This window comes from Silurus aristotelis (assembly GCF_946808225.1).
Source record: "Silurus aristotelis genome assembly, chromosome: 9".
Lineage (NCBI taxonomy): Eukaryota > Metazoa > Chordata > Actinopteri > Siluriformes > Siluridae > Silurus > Silurus aristotelis.
Genome location: NC_139582.1, coordinates 24354651 through 24380259, shown reverse-complemented (window position 1 = coordinate 24380259; position 25609 = coordinate 24354651). Strand labels below are relative to the sequence as shown.

General features: G+C 37.1%; 2 protein-coding genes across 3 annotated transcripts; both read left to right on the top strand.

The window, feature by feature from the left end:
- The first annotated feature begins 852 nt into the window (after positions 1 to 852).
- actc1b (actin alpha cardiac muscle 1b) lies at positions 853 to 4602 on the top strand. The gene is made up of 9 exons (XM_083550258.1): positions 853 to 983; positions 1976 to 2123; positions 2227 to 2355; positions 2469 to 2579; positions 2662 to 2746; positions 3211 to 3372; positions 3756 to 3947; positions 4092 to 4273; positions 4377 to 4602. The coding sequence occupies exons 2-9, from the start codon at positions 1995 to 1997 to the stop codon at positions 4518 to 4520; spliced, it is 1134 nt and encodes a 377-aa protein (XP_083406384.1). The 5' UTR covers positions 853 to 983; positions 1976 to 1994; the 3' UTR covers positions 4521 to 4602.
- A 3637-nt stretch (positions 4603 to 8239) lies between these two features.
- arhgap11a (Rho GTPase activating protein 11A) lies at positions 8240 to 23291 on the top strand. 2 transcript variants are annotated; one of them, XM_083549652.1, is made up of 12 exons: positions 8240 to 8891; positions 12788 to 12858; positions 13020 to 13116; positions 13214 to 13470; positions 13614 to 13777; positions 13913 to 14047; positions 14180 to 14254; positions 15803 to 15967; positions 16273 to 16396; positions 18806 to 18914; positions 20093 to 20234; positions 21133 to 23291. In XM_083549652.1, the coding sequence occupies exons 1-12, from the start codon at positions 8769 to 8771 to the stop codon at positions 22539 to 22541; spliced, it is 2871 nt and encodes a 956-aa protein (XP_083405778.1). In that variant the 5' UTR covers positions 8240 to 8768; the 3' UTR covers positions 22542 to 23291. The 2 variants fall into 2 exon arrangements, with proteins under 2 accessions (XP_083405778.1, XP_083405779.1); XM_083549653.1 differs by lacking the exon at positions 14180 to 14254.
- Positions 23292 to 25609: the final 2318 nt, after the last annotated feature.

The following is a 25609-nucleotide window of genomic DNA, read 5'->3' as shown; positions in this document are numbered from 1 at the left end:
GATTTTTTTTTTTTTTAACCAGAATCTCATTACAGAAAGATTTAGAAGTAGAAGTAGTGGTAGGTGTCACACTTAGTCCATTTATTCAGCATAGCACCAAAGAGACATATGCTAATTGGGGCTGTAAAGGTCATCCCAAATAAGGAATGAGGCTCACACTCTCACTTCTACAGTATATCTATTACAACACCTGCTTCCCACCATAACCCTAAAAGGAGAGATTTCGACCAATCGGTGGCTTGCTACCATACAGCCTAGCCAATCAGGAAGCAGGTAAGAAGGAGAAGGCCAAATGGATTGACCCCCCTTCAAACCAGCTGTTATCCACGTTTGGGGTTCCAGACTACATACCAGTCAGCCGACTTACTGACATATACAGTTTCCCATCTCAGCGGGAGGCCAAGAGTACAACATTCCCCAGTTACCCCAGTTAATAAAGTGCTTTAAAAAAATGAACGTAATTTTTGTAATTTTAAAATATTGAGTTTAAGATACATAATAAGAATCCAGATTAGTAGACTGAGAATTCAGATTGGATGAAATACCAGGATTCTTAAATGGTAATTACATAATATAATTCCTATTATAAATATACAAGGGTTATAAGTCTTTCACTACATTTAGTCAAAACTCCACTTCCAAAACATATTATTAAGTGCAGAGGTCTGAAGGATAAAACAAACATTAAAGCATATGCAGTTAAAGCATTTGAGTTCTCTCATCTATCTTAGTTTTAAGTTTGGCTGGTCTGCTATTTCCAAGGAAATGCTGCTCCATTTGGGAAGGATCCAGTTGCTCCATCTGATCAAGATAGATACTTTGACTGATGGGGAGGGCTCAGCTCTCTTTCTCAAAAGCTCTTATTTGGGCTTCTCCGAACTGAACGCTCCACCCCAGACCCCCTTGCCTGAGACCTATTTAAGGGGAGTTGTCTCACCCAACACTTTGTCCCAGTGGAAGCATCAGTCCTGCGAGACAACTTGGTGAGTGCATGGTGTTGTTGGTTTATCTAGAAAAAAGGAAGAAGTGCATTAATATATTCACAAAATGACTACTGAATAATTTTAACAACCAGTGGTAATGAGAGTTTTAATAATGACTAGCTCAAAGGTACAGTGAAGTATAAACAAATGTCAGGATTTAGTAAAGCTTTATTGGTTTAGAACTTAGACATATATTGCATATATTTCAATTTAAAACAAAGTTCGATCATAAGACAAATGACAGGAAGACTCTTTTCCAAAGCCATAGTTGTTAAGAGTTTCTACTTGTTAATTTAGACAGGGCCTGAATGAATTGTGCTGTCGTGGTACATTTACATAGTACAGCACAGAATGTCATGAATGAAGCCATTTGGAATTGAGGGGACAGGGGCCATGACATCAAACCAAGGTGTTGAAATGTGATGACAGCTGCTGTGAACAAGCACCGAGCTCAGATAAGAAACAGCAGAAGAGAAGAAACACTATAGGCCTTAAACAAAAAGAGATAGACTTTAAAATAGACATCTAGGTTTCAGCGTTGTGGCATTTTTGGCTTTACATTAGGAGGCTAAAAATCTTTAACTGCTTGGTTACAGAGATACAGTTTCATTAAGTAAGGGGGTGGGGGGGAGTAAAGATTAGTCTGTGGAAGGAGTAAACACTGGTCACCAAGGTTTTTTTTAATAGTTAGTTTAACGAGTTGTTTAGTTTTATTTTTGAGATTTTTTTTGTCAGTGATAAATAGTTTGGTAAGATGTTTTTAGCAAATAGGTCACCCTATTATTTTCCAAAATTTAATGCAAAAATAAATAATTTAATCCAAATCAATATAAAATGGATTAAACATAATAATATTTTTTTCTAGCACTACCAGTTTTATCAAGGCAGGCTGGTATTGGGGTTTTTTTGGGCTCTTCACCTGACCCAAAGCCGAGTTTATATACATTTGGAAAACATTTATTTGTTATAAATATGTAATGTTTCTTCCACAGACCATCTCAGAAACCAACCATGTGTGACGACGACGAAACTACCGCCCTTGTGTGCGACAATGGCTCTGGCTTGGTCAAGGCTGGATTTGCCGGTGATGACGCTCCCCGTGCTGTCTTCCCTTCCATTGTTGGAAGGCCCCGCCACCAGGTACGCAATCCTCCTTACCTTAACAAAATCCTTTACATATCTACAGCTGGAAAGTTATGCATAAATACATACACCTTCATATTTAATCCTCTTTCTTGCACAGGGTGTGATGGTTGGTATGGGTCAGAAGGACAGCTATGTTGGTGATGAGGCCCAGAGCAAGAGGGGTATCCTGACCCTCAAGTACCCCATCGAGCATGGCATCATTACCAACTGGGACGATATGGAGAAGGTGTGTGATCAGATAAGAACCTTAATGCTTCCTTGTACACTTTATCTGTAGATAATTGCCTAACATCACCTTTGGATTTAATAAATGTAACCCTGTTTGTTCATTCCTTTTAGATCTGGCACCACACCTTCTACAATGAGCTCCGTGTGGCTCCTGAGGAGCACCCCACTCTGCTCACTGAGGCCCCCCTCAACCCTAAGGCCAACAGGGAAAAGATGACCCAGGTACTTAAACTTCCATGACCATGTTTCCTGCTGTTTTTTTTAGGTGCTCTTTTATTAACACATGTCTAATGTGCATTTGTAGATCATGTTTGAGACCTTCAACGTCCCAGCCATGTATGTGGCCATCCAGGCTGTCCTGTCCCTGTATGCCTCCGGCCGTACCACTGGTCAGTATAGGCAGCAATGCAGTTTGACTCTACAATATATAATTTATGATTAAGCTACTGACTGCTAAAATCAATCATGCTAAATTCAAACAAATAACTGAATCATGTTAACAGAATCTAGTCTTTAGTTATTATTCATTATTTACACTTGGAGAATATTTTTATGACTCTATGGTGAGTTATTACTGGATAATTAATAATGTGATTAATAAGTACTGCTACCATTCAAACATTTTTTAAATACACATAACATGAATTAAACATGCACAGTGGTTTGTTTAACAGACAGCGAGACAATAGAGCAGTATATTTTATAGGATTAGCAATAATCCCTAATGTCCTGGAAGAAACGCTTCATCTCTGGTCACTGAAGTCAGCAGCATGGCTCATTTATGATGTGACACATTCTCTGAGGGATTTCTGTGTGACAGAATGCATGTGTGGCTAAAATCTGCATTCTGCAGGTATTGTGCTGGACTCCGGTGATGGTGTTACCCACAACGTGCCCATCTATGAGGGTTACGCTCTCCCCCATGCCATCATGCGTTTGGATCTGGCCGGTCGCGACTTGACTGACTACTTGATGAAGATCCTGACTGAGAGAGGCTACTCTTTTGTCACAACTGGTAAGTTGTGCGACCAAATCAAATAAACATTTAATTTGTCACACTCTTTAGAGAGTCTCTAAAAATGTTAAATGTTTTTTGGATATCATTGTATCAAGCTATGGTATTAAGCTGTCACGCATGGTATCAATGTGGTATCCAGCTATCAAGCATGGTATTAACAGTCATTAAGGACTCCAAGAAACCTTAAGGAACCATATTTTTTAAGAAATTTATTTTTTTGAACAAAAGTATATTTGGATTTTTGTTGTACCTATGAAAACAAACATGCATCTTTGTAGAATTATATTCAAGGAAGTACTGGATATAATTGTTGTGTAGTGTGTAGATTTTGTGAAGGTTTTCAGTTCAGTCATCATTCTTCTAAAACCTGCCCTTCTTAGCTGAGCGTGAGATCGTGCGTGACATCAAGGAGAAGCTGTGCTACGTGGCTCTGGACTTCGAGAATGAGATGGCTACCGCTGCTTCCTCCTCCTCCCTGGAGAAGAGCTATGAGCTTCCCGATGGTCAGGTCATCACCATTGGTAACGAGCGTTTCCGTTGCCCTGAGACCCTCTTCCAGCCCTCTTTCATTGGTGAGCTTCACTTTTAAATTTGAACATGGTGATATTTTTTTTTCTTTACAGTCAAATAAGATAATTACCTAAGAAATGAATGATTCCAATATTTAAATCCATGTACTTATACTTTATGTTAACCGAAATCTTATTGAACCACAGGTATGGAGTCTGCTGGTATCCATGAGACCGCTTACAACAGCATCATGAAGTGCGATATTGACATCCGTAAGGACCTGTACGCCAACAATGTCCTGTCTGGTGGTACCACCATGTACCCTGGTATTGCTGACCGTATGCAGAAGGAGATCACTGCCCTGGCCCCCAGCACCATGAAGATTAAGGTAAGAGGAAGCTGACATTAGACTCAACACTTTTGGTTGAATGTAGTTGATCATGCAAATTAAAATAAATAAATAAATTCAACAAAATGTTCTCTTACTACAGATCATTGCTCCCCCTGAGCGTAAGTACTCCGTCTGGATCGGTGGCTCCATCCTGGCTTCCCTGTCCACCTTCCAGCAGATGTGGATCACCAAGCAGGAGTACGATGAGGCCGGTCCCTCCATTGTCCACAGGAAGTGCTTCTAAATCAGCATCCCTTCCATTTGTACTGTCTCTTTTACTGTATATACATGTTATGTTGTAATAAATGTTGATCAGTATGACAGTGTCTTTTGTCTTCACATGCTTCAATTGCTCTTATATTTCAAATGTATTGTCTGTCATTGGACTGCAAATTTACATACAGTGTACATACAGATAAATCATTTCAGAAGCCCTTTCTCAAAAAAACAAACAAAAAAATTGAGTTAAGTTAACTTTACTCACCCTGATTTATGTGGGGAAATGTGATAAAACTAATTACAAAAGGAATGTTTGGTGCAAAATGGAAGCAGATCCCAACAATGCAGCATGACAGTGAAACTATCATGCTTTTGAGCTGCTTTTCTTCATCGAGATCTGGAGCTTTTCATCAAGTCTGCCGTTAAGCTGAAAATGAAAATGTCTTTTACCTTTTAACATAACAATTACCATACACTAACATTCAAATCAACAAAGTAATGGTTTCACCAAAAGCAAATCAACGTATTTGAATGACCAAGCCAAAGACGAGACCTGAATCCAATTAAAAGTCTGTGAAGTTACTTGAAGCAGGTTTTGCACAGGAGATGCACTTACAATTTGATGGCTCTAGAATGTTTTTGCAAGAAAGAGAGGGATAATATTGTCAAGTAAAGATGCCTTACACTGATAGAGAAAAAAGAATGAATTGTGAAATATAAGCAAATAAGTTATATAAGGTATTAGTTTAGGGGTGTATATATGTCGGCAGTTAGGGTATGGCAAAATGGACTGTACAGATAATACTGAGGCAATTTCTAAGAAAGGACAGATCAGACTCTTTCTGCTGAGGAGACTAAGGTATTTTGGAGTGCAGGGAGAGCTACTGAAGACCTTTTCTGACTCTGTGGTGGCCTCAGCCGTCTTCTATGGTGTAATCACACTCTTGATATCACCCAAATGAGGATGGGTTCCCCTTTTGAGTCTGGTTTCTCTCAAGGTCTCTTGCTCATAACATTTAAGGGAATTTTTTCTTGCCACAGTCGCTATGGCTGCTCATCAGGGATAAATGCACATCATTCACCTTAACACTGTAAAGCTGCTTTGAAACAATGTCTGTTGTGAAAAGCACTATAGAAATACATTTGACTTGGTCTGCTGGTGCAGCAGCATCTCTACTGCAGACAGGAAGAGACTGGGCAAGCTGATCAGGAAGGCCATCTCAGTCCTGGGGAATCCCCTGGACACTCTACAGGAGGTAAGAGAAAGGAGGATGGTAGCTAAACGATCCTAATTACTGGAGAACGACTCTCACCCCCTGTATAAAACAGTTTAATCTGTGAGCAGCTCCTTCAGTGACAGACGGTTACACCCTAAGTGTCTGAAGGAGCGATACAGACGGTCTTTTCTCCCGGCTGCTATTAGACTTTACAATCAGAACTGCTTCCAGTGAACCAGTCACCAAAATATACACTGTTATTGTGTTTAACTGTGCAATTATAACAATAACAACGTTTTTAAGCAATAAATGTACAATAACAATAATTTGAAATATTACCTATGTGTAATATGTTTGATAGCGTAACTCCTTTCCTTTATTGTATTTATACATTTTGTTCTACATACTGTATTATGCTTCTTTTAATATATATATATATATATATATATATATATATATATATATATATATATATATATATATATATATATATATATATATATATATATATATATATATTTGCACATTTCTTTTTCTTTGCTACTGCAACACAGAAATTTACCCACTGTGGGGTGAATAAAGGTATATCTTATTTGATCTTATCTTCTTGTATCCCCTTTATCTTATCTTACTTCCCTTTTTTTTTTTTTTTTACTTTCTTTACTTAAAAATATATCTGATTGTTCTCCACTATTTGTATGCTTCACAATGTGTGCAGACATTACATTTTTCATATACGTATTGCAAATTTTTAAGTCAGCAGCAGCAAAGAAAATATCATTCTAAAATAGTGAGTAAAATAATAAAATTACCTTCACTGTTGTTGAATTTTAGATTGAGTTTTAAACAAACTAAATATTCCTGAGGGTTTACTTTGGTTTATATTCCTAAGGGATTTTATGCCCAAACTAGGGCACATGGGCCAAAGTTGTCCTGTGGTGATTTTTTGTTTTGGCCCTCCATGCCATGTATGAGAAGAGGGGCTTAAAAAACAAGAAAACTAATTGACAGATTTATATCTAGTTTACCATTGAACATGACATTTTAAGCTACAAAAACCTCTGTGAGCAGACTGATGAATTTGACCAAGTGTGAACTAAGAAATAATCTAAAACTCTCAGTATGTCAGACCAATATGGAAAAACATATTATTGTTTTTCCAAATTATAAAAAATAAGGAGCAGCTTCATGTCTCTCATTAGAGGTCGCTGCATATTGCAAGCATATAGCTGTATTCTACTATATTGTAGTAAAAATGGGATTGTTTCTATGGTCTGATATAGTGTAGCCACAACTTATTCGATAAAATCGATAATAATCGCTAATTAAATTCATTGGCAACAAATGCGTTATCGATTATTTGGGCTGCTCAAGTTACGGCTTAGCGTAAACATTAGCAAAAACTGTATAATCCTCATCATGTGAAAATGGTGTAAACTGTTTGTAACTTAGGGACAGTCACACTTCAATTAAAACGGTGCGAACAAACAGGAAATCTAAAAGCAGCAAATAACAGCAGCAGTAAACTATTATATTTTTACTCACTGTTGTTGTTTTTCAGTGAATGTTTATGCATTTGCACACCAATGCACATTTTTTTCCTTTTATTAAGCATGTTAGCTTGATGTTTTTCTCTGTTCCATTCTATTTTATAGCATTTGTCTACTACAACAGTAACTTCTCTGTTTTCGAACGTGATTTATGGTGGCTTTACTACGTTCAAATGCTTGCTTTCGATGTATGTATATTTAATTTATGCATATATCACTTAATTATTATACTAAATTAAATTTATGCTTATATCTTCACAAATAAACAAAATTTCTGTATTTTTTTAAAGCATGATTGTCAACTTGCCCTCTGCAGTTATTATTACAAACAATACAAATGTTAATTTACATTTTATTTTTATAATATAATACATAATACAGTTTAAATAATGCAACATGTATTTTTGGCCAACAGCCTTCAATCAAGAAAAACATTTGGGCCCCTCTGGTAAACTGTAGATCAGAGGTCCACAACCACAGGGCTCTTCATCTTTCGGTACCAGGTTTTACAGAAAGAATAAAAACTTTTTAAAAAAAATTCGTTTTGATTGACTTTTGCAGCATGTTTTATAAAAAAAATAAAATAAATAAACTATGGCAATTTCCTGCACTTGTTTTAGTCGCAGTCTTTTCTAGGCATCAATAAACGAAGATCCAACCGGGTATGCATTATTTTGTCTATTTTTCATTATATGTGAAATTAAATGCATAATTAAATAATATATGGCTAATATATGTCAAACAATATGCAAGTTATTAAGACTGACTCTCCATGTCTGGAAAAATTGCCTTGTGTTGTTTACTGTTCCGCTCGTTACATAACGGCTTCCGCCGCAGGCTAGCGCTGCTGAGCCAGGAAGCACGTGACCAGAGGAAGCACGTGACCAGAGACTAACCAATCAACCAGCGGTGACGCGGCGCTACGAAATTTGAACGTGATTGTGCAGCCAATGGCGTTGCGCTTGGGGCTGAGCGCTGCCGTTTGAAACGCGTCCACAAAGGAAGTAGTCAGAGAGCTAACCAGTGGTGGGTGAGGACAAGAGAGAGAAAAACACAATAATTTAATGTTGTTTAAGTATAAAAGACGGTTATGATTCTGGTTAGAAGTAAATGCAGTCGTTGGGACTTCAACATGTTGAACAGGTAGGCCGGCTGATCAGCTTAAAGCGCTCATAGAGACTGTACAGGAGCAGCACAGTAAACGTGTTTGAAACACACAAGAGCAGGTAGCGGCGCTTTTCCAGGTGATTGGCTACGCGTTTGTGTTCACACAGTGAACGACGAGAGTAAAAATCGCTGTATTAGTCGATAAAAACGCATTTGTTTTCCCTTTTGTATTTGGAGCTCCTGCTTTTAATGAACAGTCCTGCAATGGAGTGAGGCTGGAGAAGTCCAACTCGCGTAGTGGAGCTGATCTCTGCATTTGCATTCAGTTGTATTCTTGTTTGCGACAAGCCGGTGTGTTAAACTTAGTCATAATAATAGTAAGATTAAAAAAGAAGCGATATGAAGACCGCCGAAAACAATCTGATGCGTCTGGCAGCCGTGCAGCACCTTCGAAAAACCTTCGGCATCAAGACGAAGAACTGGAACAAATGCAAAAGCAGCAAGGCCACGCCAGCCAACACGGTGAGTGAATCCAACCTTCACTGTATTGCATTGTGGTGTAACTTTTCCTCTTAATGTTCAACACTTTCACCCTGCATTTGATGCGCACTTTTTCTGAAATCCCATGTATTTTAAGGTTTACAGAAGGGTTTCCAGACTGCATCATGTTGGTGGATTTTGAGTGATTTGGTGCATCATGTTGGTTGATTTGTAGGGGAAGTGGCCCAATTTCCTGCATGTGTCATAAAACATGAGGGTGAGAAAGAGTAAGTCAGGAGACGACTTGACCAAGTTGGTCTAAAAGAGAAACTTTTTTTGTAAGCTTGAAATTAATTTGAAGTTGAAAGAAAGGAAAGGAGTGGGGAGTCTATTGAAGACCACTCTGTGCAGCTGAGGCTGGTTCCACATGAACAGCCTAAAGATTCATTAAGTTACAAAGCAACTCAAGGACTATGAGGATGGATTAAACTGTCATAATATTAAGTTTGCTATGATGGCTTAAGACTGCAGTTTGCATGAACGGTAGTGTATTTAAACGCCCATCACTAGCAAACTTCAACAGTGATGTAACCATAATGAATGGGGATTTGGTGCCACTCGGATGAGAATGGGTTTCTTTTGAGTCTGGTTCCTCTCAGGGTTTTTTCCTCATCTTGACCGTAATGAGGTATCAACCGTGATACAGGTTGATTGTGTGGCATTGATGGGAAGATTAAGTGAAAGTGTGTTAATGGTTCATTGATTGCGTGATAGATGAAGTGTGAGAAAGTAGAGGCTTCGGGATGTGAGGGAGTTTTGGAGTTTGTATCTATAACGTTACGAATGAAGCCTAAAACGTGAGTCACTGCAAGTCTATGGATGTCTTTAATGTAAATCTATGAATGCTTTTGTGTTTTTTTTTTTTGTTATTTTTTTTTTTTACATTATTTTATTGTGTGTTATGGGACAATAAAAAAAAAAAATCCAGCTGACTGGACAACGCTGAGCTTGGTGAATGTATGTAGAATAGAAGGTAAAGTAGTTATAGCAGTGCAAAATACGGAAGTCGATGGGATCGTAAGCAGTTAGAAAAAGTGGTTTGGGTGAAAACGGTGTTGCGACTTCGGTGCAAGCAGCTTGACTAGGTTTTAGAAATTTTGGATCTCAGTATAATGATAACGTTCAACAACAGACCGGGATGTTTGCTTAGTCAGGTCCCTGTAATGCAGTTCATGTAATGAACTTCTGTTTTAGTGTTAAAGCTTGTGAGCAGCAAAGAGAGGAAATTATGTTGACGAACCTGCAAAACCAACTCATGCCTCATGCCATTGACCTATTGTGACTCTCATAAGTGGTTAGACAGCACTTCTCTAATTTCCAGTTCCACAATTCCTTTATTAGTCTCTTTCCCGATGCTAGCCAAAACTTTTTGTTCTTGCACCACAAGAGTTCATAGGTAGCCAGGACTTTTTATTTCTTTATTTAATAAACTTCATAACGAACCGTACTGAAATCTTTAGAATTCTCTTGAAAGCCGTCCACCTGGGATTTTGTTTTAGATGATTCTTAGAATACGCCATCACACCAGATATTATGATGCACCTTAGTACATACTTGTGTGAGTGTCTCTAACATGTTTTGAACCAATCACAGAAATAAAAACTTTAAAAGGTAGCTAATCATGGGTGAAATTAACTGCTTTTTGTAGCTTCCATCATCGAATCTTACATTTATTGGCTTTCCTCTGCCAAGAAGAGCTTTGGAAATTCGTTTAAAATTTCAGGTGACTAGAACTGGGGGTTGACTGTTTAGCTAATGATTGGTTCAGTTGAGACAGATGTTAATGCCAGGTGTACACCAGGCTAGAGCCATTAGGAATGTATAGTGGCACATTATAGAATGCCTAAAAACTCAAATGGTAGTAAACTGCACTGTTTCTTGTGATGGATTTAAACATATCATCTGGTATGTTTTGAGTGTAGTGCAGACTCATTAAACTGGTTAGAAATGTGCTTTTTTTTTGGTCAATTGATAAATAACTTAAAACTAGGAAAAGAATATGAACATATGACAGACTGCAAAAATGGAAGGTGTAGAACCCTGCAACTGATATCAATTTAATTCATTTGTGACGTTCCCTTTTAATTTGCAGTTTTACATCTCTGTGAAGAATGGGCTTTTATATTGAAGTATTTTTAAAACTGGATTTACTTGTTTTCAGTTACTTAATTTTAAGTAAATTAATTTGAAGATTTGGGAAGTTGCGCAATGTTTAGATGTTTCACTTTTTCGAAAGAATTGTTCACATTCTCTTTTTTCCCCCTTCAAAACCTAAATTCATTTTGGCTGACCTGAAGCAGCTGTTCAGTCGGTTTCGAAAACTGCTGTGCCCCACAGCTAAGGAGCGTCTTAACAAGCATCTTGACATTTTTCTCTTGTATAGGATCAGAAATATAGCAGGTGCTTAATTTAAAATCAAAGTAGGATTTATAGCCTAATTAGCATTAAAAAGAAGCATACCGTATTTTTCGGACTATAAGCCCCTACTTTTTCCCCACGTTTTGAACCCCGCGTCTTAAACAACGGAGCGGCTAATTTATGGATATTTCCCGGGTTTTTCCCGGTTTCACAAACTTCAAGCCAAAAAAAACTGAGCGACATAACATTTAGACCAATGAAATTTCCGAACGGAAACGAAAAAAAGCACCTCACCTGTGTTCTGTGTTCGCGAGAAAAACTTCCACCGGTGGCGCACGGCGATGACAAAAGATAAACTCCCCAGAGAAATACAGTGGTACTTTGACCTACGAGTTTAATTCGTTTCGTGGATGAGCTCGTATATTAATTTGCTCGCACATCAAATCAGTTTTCTATATTGAAAATACTTAAAATGGCATTAATCCGTTCCAACCCTCAAAATGACACCCCGTTTTTATGTTTGATGTTATTAAATTGGAAAATACATTTCTAAATAACAAATCTTGTTTAAAAACATAATAGAAAGAGTATGTAAAGATATAATAAGGTTTTAATCAGTGTATTTTCAGTGTATTTTGGAGATGAGACGACTTGAGCTAACGAAAACGCCGGTGGGGTGTGTGTGTGTGGAGGGGGGGTAGAGGCGATAATCGGAGGCGGAGGGAAAACTCGTTTTTTAGCATCACTCCTGTACACTACGTATCCCTAAACTTTTTAAGTTTGTACTTTTTCTTCTTTGCTTATTTTAATTTTTGTCACAATCTTCGCTTTCTGGCTTCGCTTCACCATCTAGCAGCGGTGTCTCGAGGTCGCACCTCAATTTTTTGGTCGTGTAACAAAGCAAAAAAATCTACCGAATGACCGCTCGTACCTCGGAAAACTCGTACATTAATGCACTCGTAGGTCAAGGTACCACTGTAGTTGTGAAAGGAAGGAGGAAGACAGAGAACAATGACTTACTGTTTAGATACAAGCCGTTGTAACGCGTTGAGTCTGGGTGAAGAGAGAGCTCGCTAACTCCAGTTACAACAGAAATCATATAAGCACAGACAGGTTTCCAAAACTCGTGCTTTTTATTTTTCTTGGCAACAGCGTTAAGGGTTAGTCAAAGAAACTTAGAAATGAGCATCAGAAATAAAAAGGACATAATCCCCGGGTCTCCACACACGCAGTACTACTGGAAGAATGCAGTGGCATGCTGTTCCCAAAATATCGCTATGCTCCTAATAGAAGCGCAAAATATTGCATTTAGTGTCTGTCGTTAAAGCCTGTGTAAAGTTCATTAGTTTCAGTGTAGACAGCAGGTTATAGACAGGTGCGGCTTATTTATGTTCAAAATAAAAATCTTTGACAAATTCAGTGGGTGCGGCTTATATAAGGGTGCGCTTTATAGTCTGGAAATTACGGTAGTTTTAAATCTTTTCCATAAAAGATGCAATAATAATAGTTTTTTTCCCCAGGCAAAGGTCTTTGGGGTGGCTTTGGAGAGTTTACCACATTGTCATGTGCTTGACTATGGAGACTTACCATGGTAAGATTCTTCTTTTCTTTTTTTCTCAGTTCACAATTGCATTTTATTTTATATAAAAAAAAAAGATTTATCTGAATTAAAGTCTGTAGTAAAACTCACATCTGCAAAAAATTTTGCTAATATAATTGACATACAGCTCTAACATGTGCTTCCCTATTTAGCTTCCTCGTGGATGCTTGTACATGCCTCCTGGGGCATTTGGACACAGAGGGCCTGTTTAGAAAATCTGGTTCTATTGTTCGAGTGAAGGCACTAAGGGTGTGTGACCTGTCTTGACTTTCTTTTTGACTTTCTTATGAGAAGCCCTGACTGGGATGTCATGTTAAACAGTGACTGCCTTGTTCTGACACTGTAGGTAAAGTTGGATCAGGCAGAAGAGTGCCTGTCCAGTGCACTGCCTTCAGACATAGCTGGACTCCTGAAGCAGTTCTTTAGGGAGCTGCCTGAGCCTCTTCTGAGCACAGACCTACAGAGCAGCTTTCTAAAAGCCCAGGAGCTGCCCACTTCAGAGAAGAGGACTTCAGCAACCCTTCTGCTGTCCTGTGTGTTGATGCATGAGAATTTAAACGCACTGCGCTACTTCTGCAGCTTCCTGAAAAGGGTTTCTCAGAGGTAAGCTAAAAACATTTGAATGACTTAATCACTCATTGTTAGTCTTGTGCTTTGTCACGACCTAGTAGTAGACCTTTAGCATCAGTCCTTTTTCCGTAATGTAGTGCCTTTCAGGTTTCCAGTCATTTTCACCTTTGTTACAGATCTGCTGAAAACAAGATGGACAGCAGCAATCTTTCCGTAATTTTCGCCCCAAACCTTTTTCATTGGGGTGAGGGAACAGAGAAAGTGAATGCTAACACAGAGAAAAGACTAAAGCTTCAAGCTGCTGTTGTGCACTGCCTCATTGATAATGCTGAGGATCTAGGTATGTATTTCAGTACTATTGATTATGATTAAGAGGTGAATAAGAATCTTAAGCAAAAGCAATCTACAGTTTTATTTTCTTAGTATATCTTAACTCGACAGTTCAGTCCTAATATTTAGTTTGTGTCATTTTTAGGTGTGGTGCCAGACTTTATTTTGGCCAACGTTCCAGCCATGCTCGGTGGTGAATCTGGAGTGTCTTCCCCTTCAGATGCTGTAGAGCAAGGAAGCACACCATCTGGTGTAAAGAGGTGCAGGCGAAGTTTTGGAGGTAAGAGAGAGCAGTGGTCTTACAACTTATAACAGTGCTTTTTGTATCCTGACATACAGTGGAACAGAGGTGTTAAAAAAAAAAAAAAAAACATAGGCCGTCACAGATGAGTGGTTTTGTCTTGCATTCCAGATATGGTAAATGGAGCTCTGACTAAGTTAAAAAGTAATAGAACCCCTTCAGATACACCTCAGCCTGAAGGAACAGGTGGGTATGCTCATGTTCGGCTTGGCTGCATGTCCGCTAAATGCATGAAGGTTATGTTGCCTCACTATCTATTATACAGTAGATGAGTTTAGGGCAGATTCACTCACTAGTAAATTCAGTCACTGGGAAAACGTTTTTCAGCCTAGCCTTTAGAGTCCATAGTGGACCACTGTGTAGAATATAGTGGAACAAACTGAACATGCATTGTACAGCGTGCAGTGTATGCCCAAAATGGCTGCAGTTCCACAGTGACCACTTTAATTCATTTATAATTGCATGGTAGAACAGTTTCCATAGCATTCCATTTCCTTGCTGTAATTTATCCAGTCACTGAAATCTGTGTAGACAAATTGGCTGAAAGCAGGTCATCAGGCTAGAGAGCAGCTTCATGGCTGAAAACTTTTTATTTATTGTCAAATTTCTTTGTAGTTTCGAACATTGCGTGAACAGCCCATTTTAAAAATAAAAAAAGAAGAGCCGACTTGGATTGTACAAAAATTTTTTTTTTTAACAAATTTAGATGCTTTACAGACAAATTGACAAGGAATTATCCGATTTTTCTTTCGTGCTTCAAATTCAGAACTGTTCAGACTGGTGATGTAAAATACCAGGGGAAAATATTTACAGCAACTAAAGCTTTTAGCCATAATTTTAAGTATCAAAAGATCACCATTAGGAGAGGAATTCAAGGCTCAATGCTAGGAAAGAATTTTATGAAACAGGATTTAAACATTTTATTATACAGATACTCTTGTGCTAAACTGCTATTTTTCTTTCTTAGCCCTTAATATGCATGAAGTGGAATAGAAAAAAATGCTGCTTGTTTGGCTTTAAGCAAAAGGCTGGGAAACGATGATTTGGTTGTAGTACAGTGTTTCTTACAATCTGCTTGCTGGCATTTCTTGTTAATGAACATACGTAACTATTTAGGTTGGAGGTTTTGTTGAAGCTTTGCAGTCTTTATTTCTGGTGTAAGCATGCTTTCACTGCTATATAAAATAAAGGGCAAGTTCTTAGCTTGCCTGTTTGTTTTTGTTTTCTAAATGAGAACACATACCATCTTTTATTCGAAAAAGATGGAGCTGATTTTGATTAGTCTTAATGTGCTTTGCTCATACCACCTTGGCTTCTTCTGCTCTATAAATTCCACATAGTTAATGACTGTTCATTATGTGTGTTCAGTTTATCCAGTATCTTTCTACAAGTCAGTTCCTTTTTTTTTTTCTTTCTTTTTCTCAAATACCAGTCCATTATACATATGGTTTACCAGGGGAGATTGAATAAGAAGAATACAATGGATTTTATAGATCGAAACATTTTATAGTCAGTGTATGTGCATTAAATTAATTATGATGCAGTTATATGTACACACACCATTGTAGTCAAGTCTAACCAGGGTACTAACTTAAACTTAATGCATATCTGTCAGAAGCTAAAAGCCAAGAGACAATGTGTCATGGATGAAATGGTTGAGGAAGAAAAACTGGCTTTTTAGCTGCTACATGTTTTTATTTCATGCATCTAACTGAATCCAATCTTGAATTCTAGTCATTTCCTCTGGTACCCCTGTTATTGGAACCCCAAAGCGCAAACTGACTCTAGAGCAGGAACATAGTTGTGGACTCTCCAACAAAAAGCGCAGGTCTATCAAGAACCTCGGACTGGAACTTCTACCAAATGCCTTTTTTGGAGGAAACTTCACACCTGGATCAGGTACAGATGATTTTAAATTACCATCAGATGCTATTTACAGCCAATTATCTCCAATTTATTTTAAGATAACTGCTGTGTTACTGCTATGCTTGTTTTCAAAATGAATTATGTCACAATTTTGTTGTATGGATCCAATCCAATTGTTTCCTATCCAATAGGTGGCATGGATATTTCTCAGTATTGTTAGTAACATGTTAAAATTGTCATCATTAATATAATATTTAATTGATCACTAATAAAAGTAGACACTTTGGGAACATTTTGTTTCATGTAGGAGATTAAATCTGTGTTGTTGGTTGTCTCAGTCCACAGTGCCTCAGGAACCTTGGATTCATGTGGCTCGCCCTCAGTCAGTAAAAATAGCCGTCTGACTGCCAGCTCAGCAAGAAGAAAGAGCAGGAGACTGAACCAGAGAAACCTTATTAACAGGTAAGAAACATCAATTCATTTTGACAGAAACAGGGAGTTTTGCATTCTTGCATCTTTTGGTTGCTTAAAGAGATGTCTGCCGAGCAAATTGTATTATTATTATTATTGTTGTTTGTTTGGTTTTTTTGGTTTAGAAATGGCTATTGTTCTTGAAAAATATAGAAAATCAATTTGACCCCATTTTAAAGCATCTTTCTGGTCATTGAATCATTTTAGCCCTGTCCTTAAAATTTGTTTGTTTATTATATATTTAAGTTCCCTACATATTTAATGCCAATGTAATAAATAATTATAGTTGGGCTGAGGAAGACCAAGAAGGTGGTTTATGGATGTGGTGAAGGAAGACATGCAGGTAGTTGGGTTGAAAGTGGCAGACGTAGAGGACAGAGGGGTATGGAGACGGATGATCTGCTGTGGCGATCCCTAATGGGCGAAGCCGAAAGATGATGATGATAGTAGGGTGGCAACTAACCCTTATTATGATGATTAATTAATCGGACAAATATAATTAATTACATTTTGTAATAATAATTAAATGGTGTATGCTTAAATTAACTAAACAAGCATTTGAACATACTAAAGGCGCATTAAATCACGTTTAACTGTTGTAGTAGGCAAATGCTATAAAAGAGAATAAAACGGAGAAACTCAGCAAGCTAACAGGCTTAAAAAAAAAAAAAAATATGCATTGGTGTATAAATACATCATTTGCTAAAAACCACAACAGTGATTAAAACTATAATCGTTTACTGCTGCTGTTATTTGCTGCTTTTTAAATCCATCATGTCACGAGCGAGCTGATTTCGCAACCTGATGCTCACGAGTCATAACAGAACAGATCCATAGATTATTAAGAAATGTGCTTATAAAACAGCATTATAATATTACCGTGCAGAATAGTCATTTGGGTTCATGGAAAAAGAACCTGCCAGAAACTCCTCACTCTCAAATAAATTTAATTCACATAAGACACCATTCAGTGAATCTAATCTCATTAGATGGGGCATTGGGAGAGCATTCTCATGTTTATATACTATATTAAGTCTTATATGCTTCAAATTTATGCTGAGTAGCATAGTTGCTTTATCTTAAAACGCAGCTCCCTAACCAGTTGTTACAGTGACAATTAACAGCTTGGTGGAAATGTAATAAAACAATACATTTACATCCCTGAGAGAGCCAAACTCACTGCCGTAACCCTGGCTTCACAAACACGGAGATTACAATCATCCACTCTTGAGTACATGTGTTACATATGTGTTAAATGTTGCATATGTTAGGACACCTTTACATAATTACGAAATCTAGTTGAGGCTTGGACTAAAATAATTAAATCTAATAGAAAACACAAAGTAAATATCTAAATATTAAAAATATGTAAAATAGCAACCAAACCCAATCCTACAATTATTATTCCAAAAAAATGGTTAGCAATAATACACTGAGAAATTTATAGCTACGAATTTTACCAAACATGCCTAAACACACTAATCTACACTTGATACCATACAAAATAATCCATAGAACTACACACGTTAACATAAATATGCTTTAAAGTACTGTTAAGCCAATCAAGAATGAAATAGCTAAGGAAACATCCTATTTCCTAAATAACACCATCACCACCCTCTCCTTTACTCTGCTTACTCAAAGCAAGAGTCTGAAATCAACACTACATATGAAAACACAATCATACAGTGCCAAGTACCAGAACAATGTTATACATTGGTTGACCATTTCGATAATACCATCATTGTACATCAGAAGAAACACTGCCTAAAACGCAATCAAAGATTTCGCGATCAAAAATTGTATCCCTTGTAGACAGACGTATCTACACCAGGGAGTCATTTAGCAAATGCTAAAAAATAGTTTTTACAGACAAACCACGTAATCAAAGTCATACCCCACATCTCAATCATCCTAATACTTGCAAACACACCCAACGGATTTATACAAGAATACACGTAACATTTCATAGGAAAGCAAAATTCTCAAACAGCATGCCTCTTAGATCATCCTCTCATTACCTGCTCCGTGTTATGATCTTGTACAAGTTAACCATTAATGCGTAATAGTTTTAAATGCATCATGCTAGTTTTCTATTTCTCTTTGATAGGACTGTGGTATAAATTGGCTCTAGTGTAAATTTGCTAAATTTGTCATACTTTTATTTTAAGGGTTGCTTAGATATTGTTAAATGCACTGAAACTCGTCCAGGACTACCATTAAATATCTTCTACAGGTAGACTGCTCCACACTACTTTTATTCGAAACAGGATTAAGTGTTAAAAGCGCCCCCTGGTGGATAACAGATTAAATTAAAAAGCAAATTCTGAACTCTGATATAAATCACCTAATAATTTGTACATTGTTTCTTTTCTCTTTTTATATATATATTTAAATAAGAGCTGAGTCAGGAAAAGCTGGCTGCTTTTCTCCAAGGGTGGCCAAGAAAGAGAGTATGAGAAAGTCTTTGCGTCTGCGCTTCAGCCTTGGAAAAACCAACCGAGATTGTGTAAGTCCATCATCTCTGTCTGCCTCCTCAAGAAACTGCACAATTCAACTTTAATCAACCGCTTCAGTCTCCTTGTTTGTCAGTGCTATAGAAAACCGCATGTCTGTTTCACTGTGCATGTCGAATGTTGCATGTTGGATAGCTGGTAATTTACTTAATGATTAGATTATATTTAAAGGCTGTAATACAATCATAAATATTATACATTTTAGGATATTTATAATATTTGTGGCTGTCTGTCACCACCTTTGATTGTCTATATTTGTCACTAAATAGCTGGTTCTTTTGTTAAATATATTTCTCTCTTTTTGGCAATAATATAACAGAGCATTTCTTGTTAATAAGTAAAAATCTGACATTTGACATTGCCCTCTGTGCAGAGGGATAGTCGCTTTAAAAGGATGCAGTATCTGGAAATCTGAAATCCTAATTTGACTGCTACAACTATCATCTAGCTGTCTTTTTAAAATTTTATATAGAGAACACTACAGTTTAGTCTGTTCCCTAGTGAACAGGCTGCTGAAGGTTGAAAACAAAAAACAATGCAGTGGCTGTTTAAATGACATGAGTATAAATGCCATGCACATCACTTAATATCAAAATAAAAATAATCACTGAACATAACTTGGGATGAGGAATTAAGATGTTGGGAAGATAAGAAAAAAAATAAGCAATACGCAATTTTCTTAAGCAATGCGTATTTTGTTAATTTTAAAATATAATTTTTTTTATTATTATTTGTGATGTCTTTGTATGTACATGTTTTCTGTGATGGTGGCTAAATTTGCACATTTTGTATTAATATGATCTTAAGAGAAGAGTACTTTATTAGCTCTATTAAAAAATATTACTGTAACTAAAAAATAAATATATTTTAAGAATGAAAGACACTAATGGTTAACATTTTTAACTTTTTTTTTCAACGAGCTTTTTTGGCAAATGGTCTGGTTTTTGGGTTTTTCTTTTATCCTGATGCATTATACTGAAATGTCCATTTGCTCAAAATAAAATCTATATTAATACTCCACTCATTGGCCACTCGATTATTAATTTTTATTTATTTACTGATTTTTATTTTTTGTATTCTTATGATAGTTTAGCATTTAGGCTGCTTTACAGCATTTCAAAAGGAGTCACATAGGTCAGGGTTTAAAAAGAAGGTGCCTTTATTCCAACAGAGTGTCATTTCAAATTCTCAACCGGTGCCAAAAGGGTCAGAGGTCATTGGCTGGCGCCTAGCGACACAAGAGAGCGTCACCGCTTTTCACTTCAAAGACGGTGCATTTAGCCCAGCTGTACTCACAAACAGTGCTACAGAAGGTCAGTATTTGAGTGTTTTCGCTGTATTTTAATGTTTTATTTTTTTAAAGCTCCTGTTTTTAAAAAAGCCATTAAATAATAAAGGAACATGCGCAGCATTTAGTGTCGATTGTAAATGTCCCCAGTTATGTTTCAGATATTGCACTTTAATACTTAGTTGTGTAACCTTGAGCGCATAGACTTATACAAACTGGGTTGTTTATCCGAGTCATAAAAAGATCAAGCTGCATCAGAATGAAGCACTGATAAGTTTACAACTATAAAAGAGCATACAGGATTCGGCAGATTAGTTCAACAATTTCGGAGTAACGGTAAATGTAGAGTAGGAAAAAGAAAACCTTTTAGTAAAGCTCAGGTAGAGCAGTTTGTGTTCAACTTTTCTGCTTGTACAAATTATTTTTGTATTTTTATTTTAAATACAAGGTGAATCTACTTATTGGTAATAACTTGATTCTAAATACAGCCAATTTAGCAGATTGATGGCATTTATTTATAGCTATAACAGTCTAGTTATGGCATGCTTACAGTTGTTTTTTTCCTTTTCACAGCACAAAAAACTTGCCCACATACAGTGTGAGATTATAATTTAAGTGAAAATGTGTTTTATGGTACAATAACTTGGTTACATAAAATTTGAATATCACGTATCATTAGATATCATATGCTAAATATGATCAACAGAAACTGGAATTTGTTTACACTTGAGCAAATTCATAAGCGAATAATATACGGGCCACTTTTATACGTTCATTAGATTTGGGAACATAACGACTTCATAATTTTCTTTCCTCATCAACTGCATTATTTGTAGTCTGGTTTGCAGCGTTAGAGATTTTTTTGTATGTGGCTGTTGTATGAAGTAAAGCAATACACCATTATTGCCAAATCTGCGTTACAGGAACCAAATACCAATTCGGTGAACCTGAGCACAACCTACTGACCCCTTGTAAGGTGACAGAGCCCGGGACGTCCTGGAGCAGGGAAACCCTAGATGAAATCACAGAACATTCTTTCTCTGATACACCAATGAAAGAGTATCTCAGCTACCGCTCTGGACCAACCATAGTCATCAGCAAACCAGCCATAAGCAGCAGCATTCCAAAGAGCCTCTGCTGTGTTACTAGAGCTAAGAGCTTGACTAGTTCAGATTCTTCCCAAGAGGACTGCTCTCAGTCAGCTCCTAGTCTTCAGGAGGTCGGGGAAGCTCTCGTATCTGACAGCAAGTGTCATACTACTGACAAAGAGAAAACGGGGGATACTTCTGTTGTGAAAGATACCACTGGTTCTTTATGTTCCTCTTCACTTTTACAAAATTCAGGTGAACTAAAGAATAATGTTGAAACACCACAGAAAGTTCTGAAGGAGAATGATTATAATATCTCTTTTGGACAAATCGAACTTCTTCCATTGTCTCCTCTGCACATAGACAGTACACTGTTTGAATCTGCAGATAGTTCAGTTTTAGTCAAAGATGCTCACAAGGCCTCAGTAAGTGATGACAATGAGAGTGGTTTCCTGTTTAGAGACAATTCAGCAGCTCCTGCAGACTGCAGCCAGCTGATTGATGCCCTGGACATCCAAAGCCCTGTTGCTTTCAGGCTAAACAGCTTACTCACAGTTCAGTCTACACCATTTTCGGAACGAGAGCAAACCGGAGTGCAAACTGAGGAGCTCAATAAATTGAATTCTGAGAAGGCCAAACAGCCCCTTTTGTTAGAAAAAAATTCCAGGTCTTTAAGTCAGCATGCAGACACGCTTGGTCCAAAGGCATCACGTCAGATGAGAGTGGCTGATCATGTCCAGCGTTTCAACAAGCTGACTATCAATTCGCCCAATGTCAAAACTCGTTCTCCTTTGAAGTTCCAAAGGACACCGGTACAGCTGTCAGTCCAGAGGTTCAACTCCCTGGTTCAGAGGAAAGACTCCAGGTATGGGTGGTGCACAAGAAGTCAAGGATCCTCAATTAATAAAGCAGTTAGTTTAGATGGAGGTCATTTCCAGGAAATTCAACAACCTCCTCAACCTGTCATGGTCTGCTGCACACTGCCTAGTAACGAAATCTCTTCAAAGCCAAAGCTCCCAGAGTCTCCCCAAAAGTCATTCAACAGTAAGCATTGTGTTTTGGGTGACGTAACCAATAAAGTGGCCCCCAAGGCTAAGAACACCAGAACAGCCCAAAAATGTCCCGCATCTGAATCTGTTAAGTCTGTCTTGCTTCAAGCAGAGGAGAAAGGTTACCGAGGTTCACCCAAGAACCCCCTTACACACGGCGCACTTCTCACTGCTATGAAGCCAATAGATCTATAAAATGATGAGTCATTTCAACTTATTGCTTTACAATTCTATTTCAGGGGTCTTAATTTATTTCTTATGAAATTTGATTTGGGGCTATACTTGTTTTTTTAGTGTGTGTGTGTGGTGTGTGTGTGTGTGTGTGTGTGTGTGTATATATATATTTCATTTAGTTCAGCCATGACATTTTTTGTTATGGGCCAGAATGTGAAAAATGTGATCAATATTCAGGGCTTTAAGAATTTCTTTTTTATACTGCTGCATAAAGCTTATTTCTTCTATACACCCAAAAAAAAGTGTTGAACAGTAAAAAAAAAAAAAAAAAATCAGCCTGAACATTTTTTTTTATAATAAATTTAGCAAAATCTGATTTTTAATGTGTAAAGGCAGAGGGTTAAGTAACACTCTTAAGAAAGTGAAGCAAGTGAAAGATTGAACGTAGGAGGTAAAAGTGTAAAGTGAGAGGATAGAGTTGCTGTTTGTATTTTGCATGGTTCTGTATGTCTGGGTGATCTGGATGGAAGGATTTTGACCGTGGTCCTGTTGGAGTTTTATTTATTTACTTTTTTATTTCAAATGTCATGGTTAAAGTCTTAAACAGTGATTTTCATGTGAGTGGTAAAAAAAAAAAAAAAAAATACTTGTGTGTGAAGATTGCTTTTTATGAATAGAACATTCCAAAATATCCAAAACTTTCTTAATCTGTTATGTATAATGCTTATGTCATGTAGCTTTGTATAGGCATAAAATTCCATTACAAACCAATGTTCTTGTATCGCGTGAAGTTCCTTTTTACACCACAGTACGGCGCTGCACGTTTTAAGAGTTTGTCTACCAAGTTTCTCTGAGAAGTGTTCCTGTGACCATCAGTGAAACCAAAGTAAAGGCTATTTAACACAAACATGGTTCAGAGGGCTATTAACAGTGGACATTGCCATTAAGCAGCTTGATTTGTAATAGTTTATTAGCCTAAAATATATATTCCTGAAATTACTACTTTTTTATTTAACATTTTTGGAAGGTGTCAACACTGTAATATTCAGTAAGTTGATGCCAAGAGACTGTTTTCAGGACGGAGGACATTGCACTTACGGATTTCTCTGTGTCCTACTGCATTGTTTGTTTACTTTGAGAATACAAATGAGCCTGACAATGTAACTAATCAATAACCAGAATTAAGCAGTTTTACATGTATCACATCATTAAATAAAATCAAGAATCATGACCACATTCATTTATACATTAAAACAATTGCTATTTGTTGTCAGATTGCTTTGGGACCATGTGGAATAAATCACCATGGGACTCGATGCTAAAATAACAACACACTATTATAATAAACAATCACGTCAGCCTCAACTGCAACGTGTCCTGTTTATACTTTCCCTACAAATATCAAATCTGATTGTTCTGTTCAATTTCACAGGCTTTTTAAATCGGTAGATAGATAGATAGATAGATAGATAGATAGATGTGTGTGTGTGTGTGTATATATATATATATATATATAATCTCCCCAACTATCCAAATCTATGGTGTAATCTGGGTGACCACCATGCACCATCATCCACCATGCACCATCATCATGCACCAACCCTGACAAAACAATCATATGTAATGGATGCACAAGTGCTGAAAGTTCAGTCATGTCTTTATTTATACAGCACATTAAAAAGAACATCAAGTATCTGCCATTGTGCTACACAATAAATTCAGTTCATGTCAAACTGGAAAAAAAAAAAGCATAAATCAAAAGCAGGATTTTGTCTGTGTTTGAGTGCTTTTTATGCACATATACAGCTATATTGTGGACCAAATGGTGTCACTAGATAAGGACCCAAGTAAAGGAGGTAATTTGTACTGGCTATGTTACACATGTAGGTCTACCTTTCCAGGGTGATTTAACTACATCTGCCTGAGTGTAATGGAGCGCGCTCAGGCCTCCGTTCAACAAGTACATGTAGTTTTACGGATGGTTTCATTCGCATTAGAGGGGATTTGTACACCAATTGTGTCTGACCTCATTGATAAAACAGGAACACAGGAAATTAAATTGTGAAAAAAGACATGGGCATTGCTAGTTGGATTTAGTTTGGAAGCATCTAGCTTTAATCTCTGTGTGAATTGTTTCCTGTGAATGCAGATCACCTAGTTTGCCTTCAACACAAACATGACACATGCAGGTTGTGTTCACCAAATCCTGTTAAAGGACAATTAGATGATGAAATTGATGAACGTTTAATCGGCTAATTAAGCCCACAATGCAAAATTCTTGGGCAAAAAGCCCAAAATGATCATAGTAGATCTCTATCCACTTTATCACCTCTGGTTCCATTTATGAGCTTGTTATCTGGCCCTCGATGAGGTGCTTCAGGTGTGGCAAAAAACGAAATCATAACTACTCTTTTACGAAGAAAAAAAACCATCCCAAAATATATTTAACCCAGACGTTAGTTGTTTGTTTTCCATCAACTATTTACATTTACATTTTAATTATTTTAGCATTTAAGATTTTGACTTTTGTATAAAAGAAGTCTATGTAAGTCGATTTCCCTGCTTCTTGCCTTTTTCCAAAGAGTTCACTGCAGCAAAATCAAACATGCATATAGTGGCAAAGCAGCTTTCAGGAGGATGTTTGAAGGAGTACATTTTTTTCCTGCTGATTCTGGCCAACAGTTAAGTTATCATCATTGAAATCTTAATATCTTTCTGTTTTTTTACCCACCGGTATACACCTTTATGACCTATTTACCCCAAAATAAGAATAAATCATACTCAGGGCAAGGCTGATGAATACGTTTACTTTCTTACTAAATATCATCCTCCTGCAAACACAAGATTTAGTACTGTACACTCAGAAATAAAAAAAAAGAGTAGATGTTTTGTCTGTCTATCTATCTTCTCTCTGTGTGTTTGCTTGCTTGTTTGTATATTTTCTCCTCATTGAAAACTTTTACTAAAATAATTATAAATCTGGATTTGCCAGCTGTCAGCTTGGTACATGTACTCCCTCTCTAGGACTCTGGTACTTTCCCAAACCTGCTCGATGGAGTTGGGTTTCTGTGAGATCAATGCCATCAGAC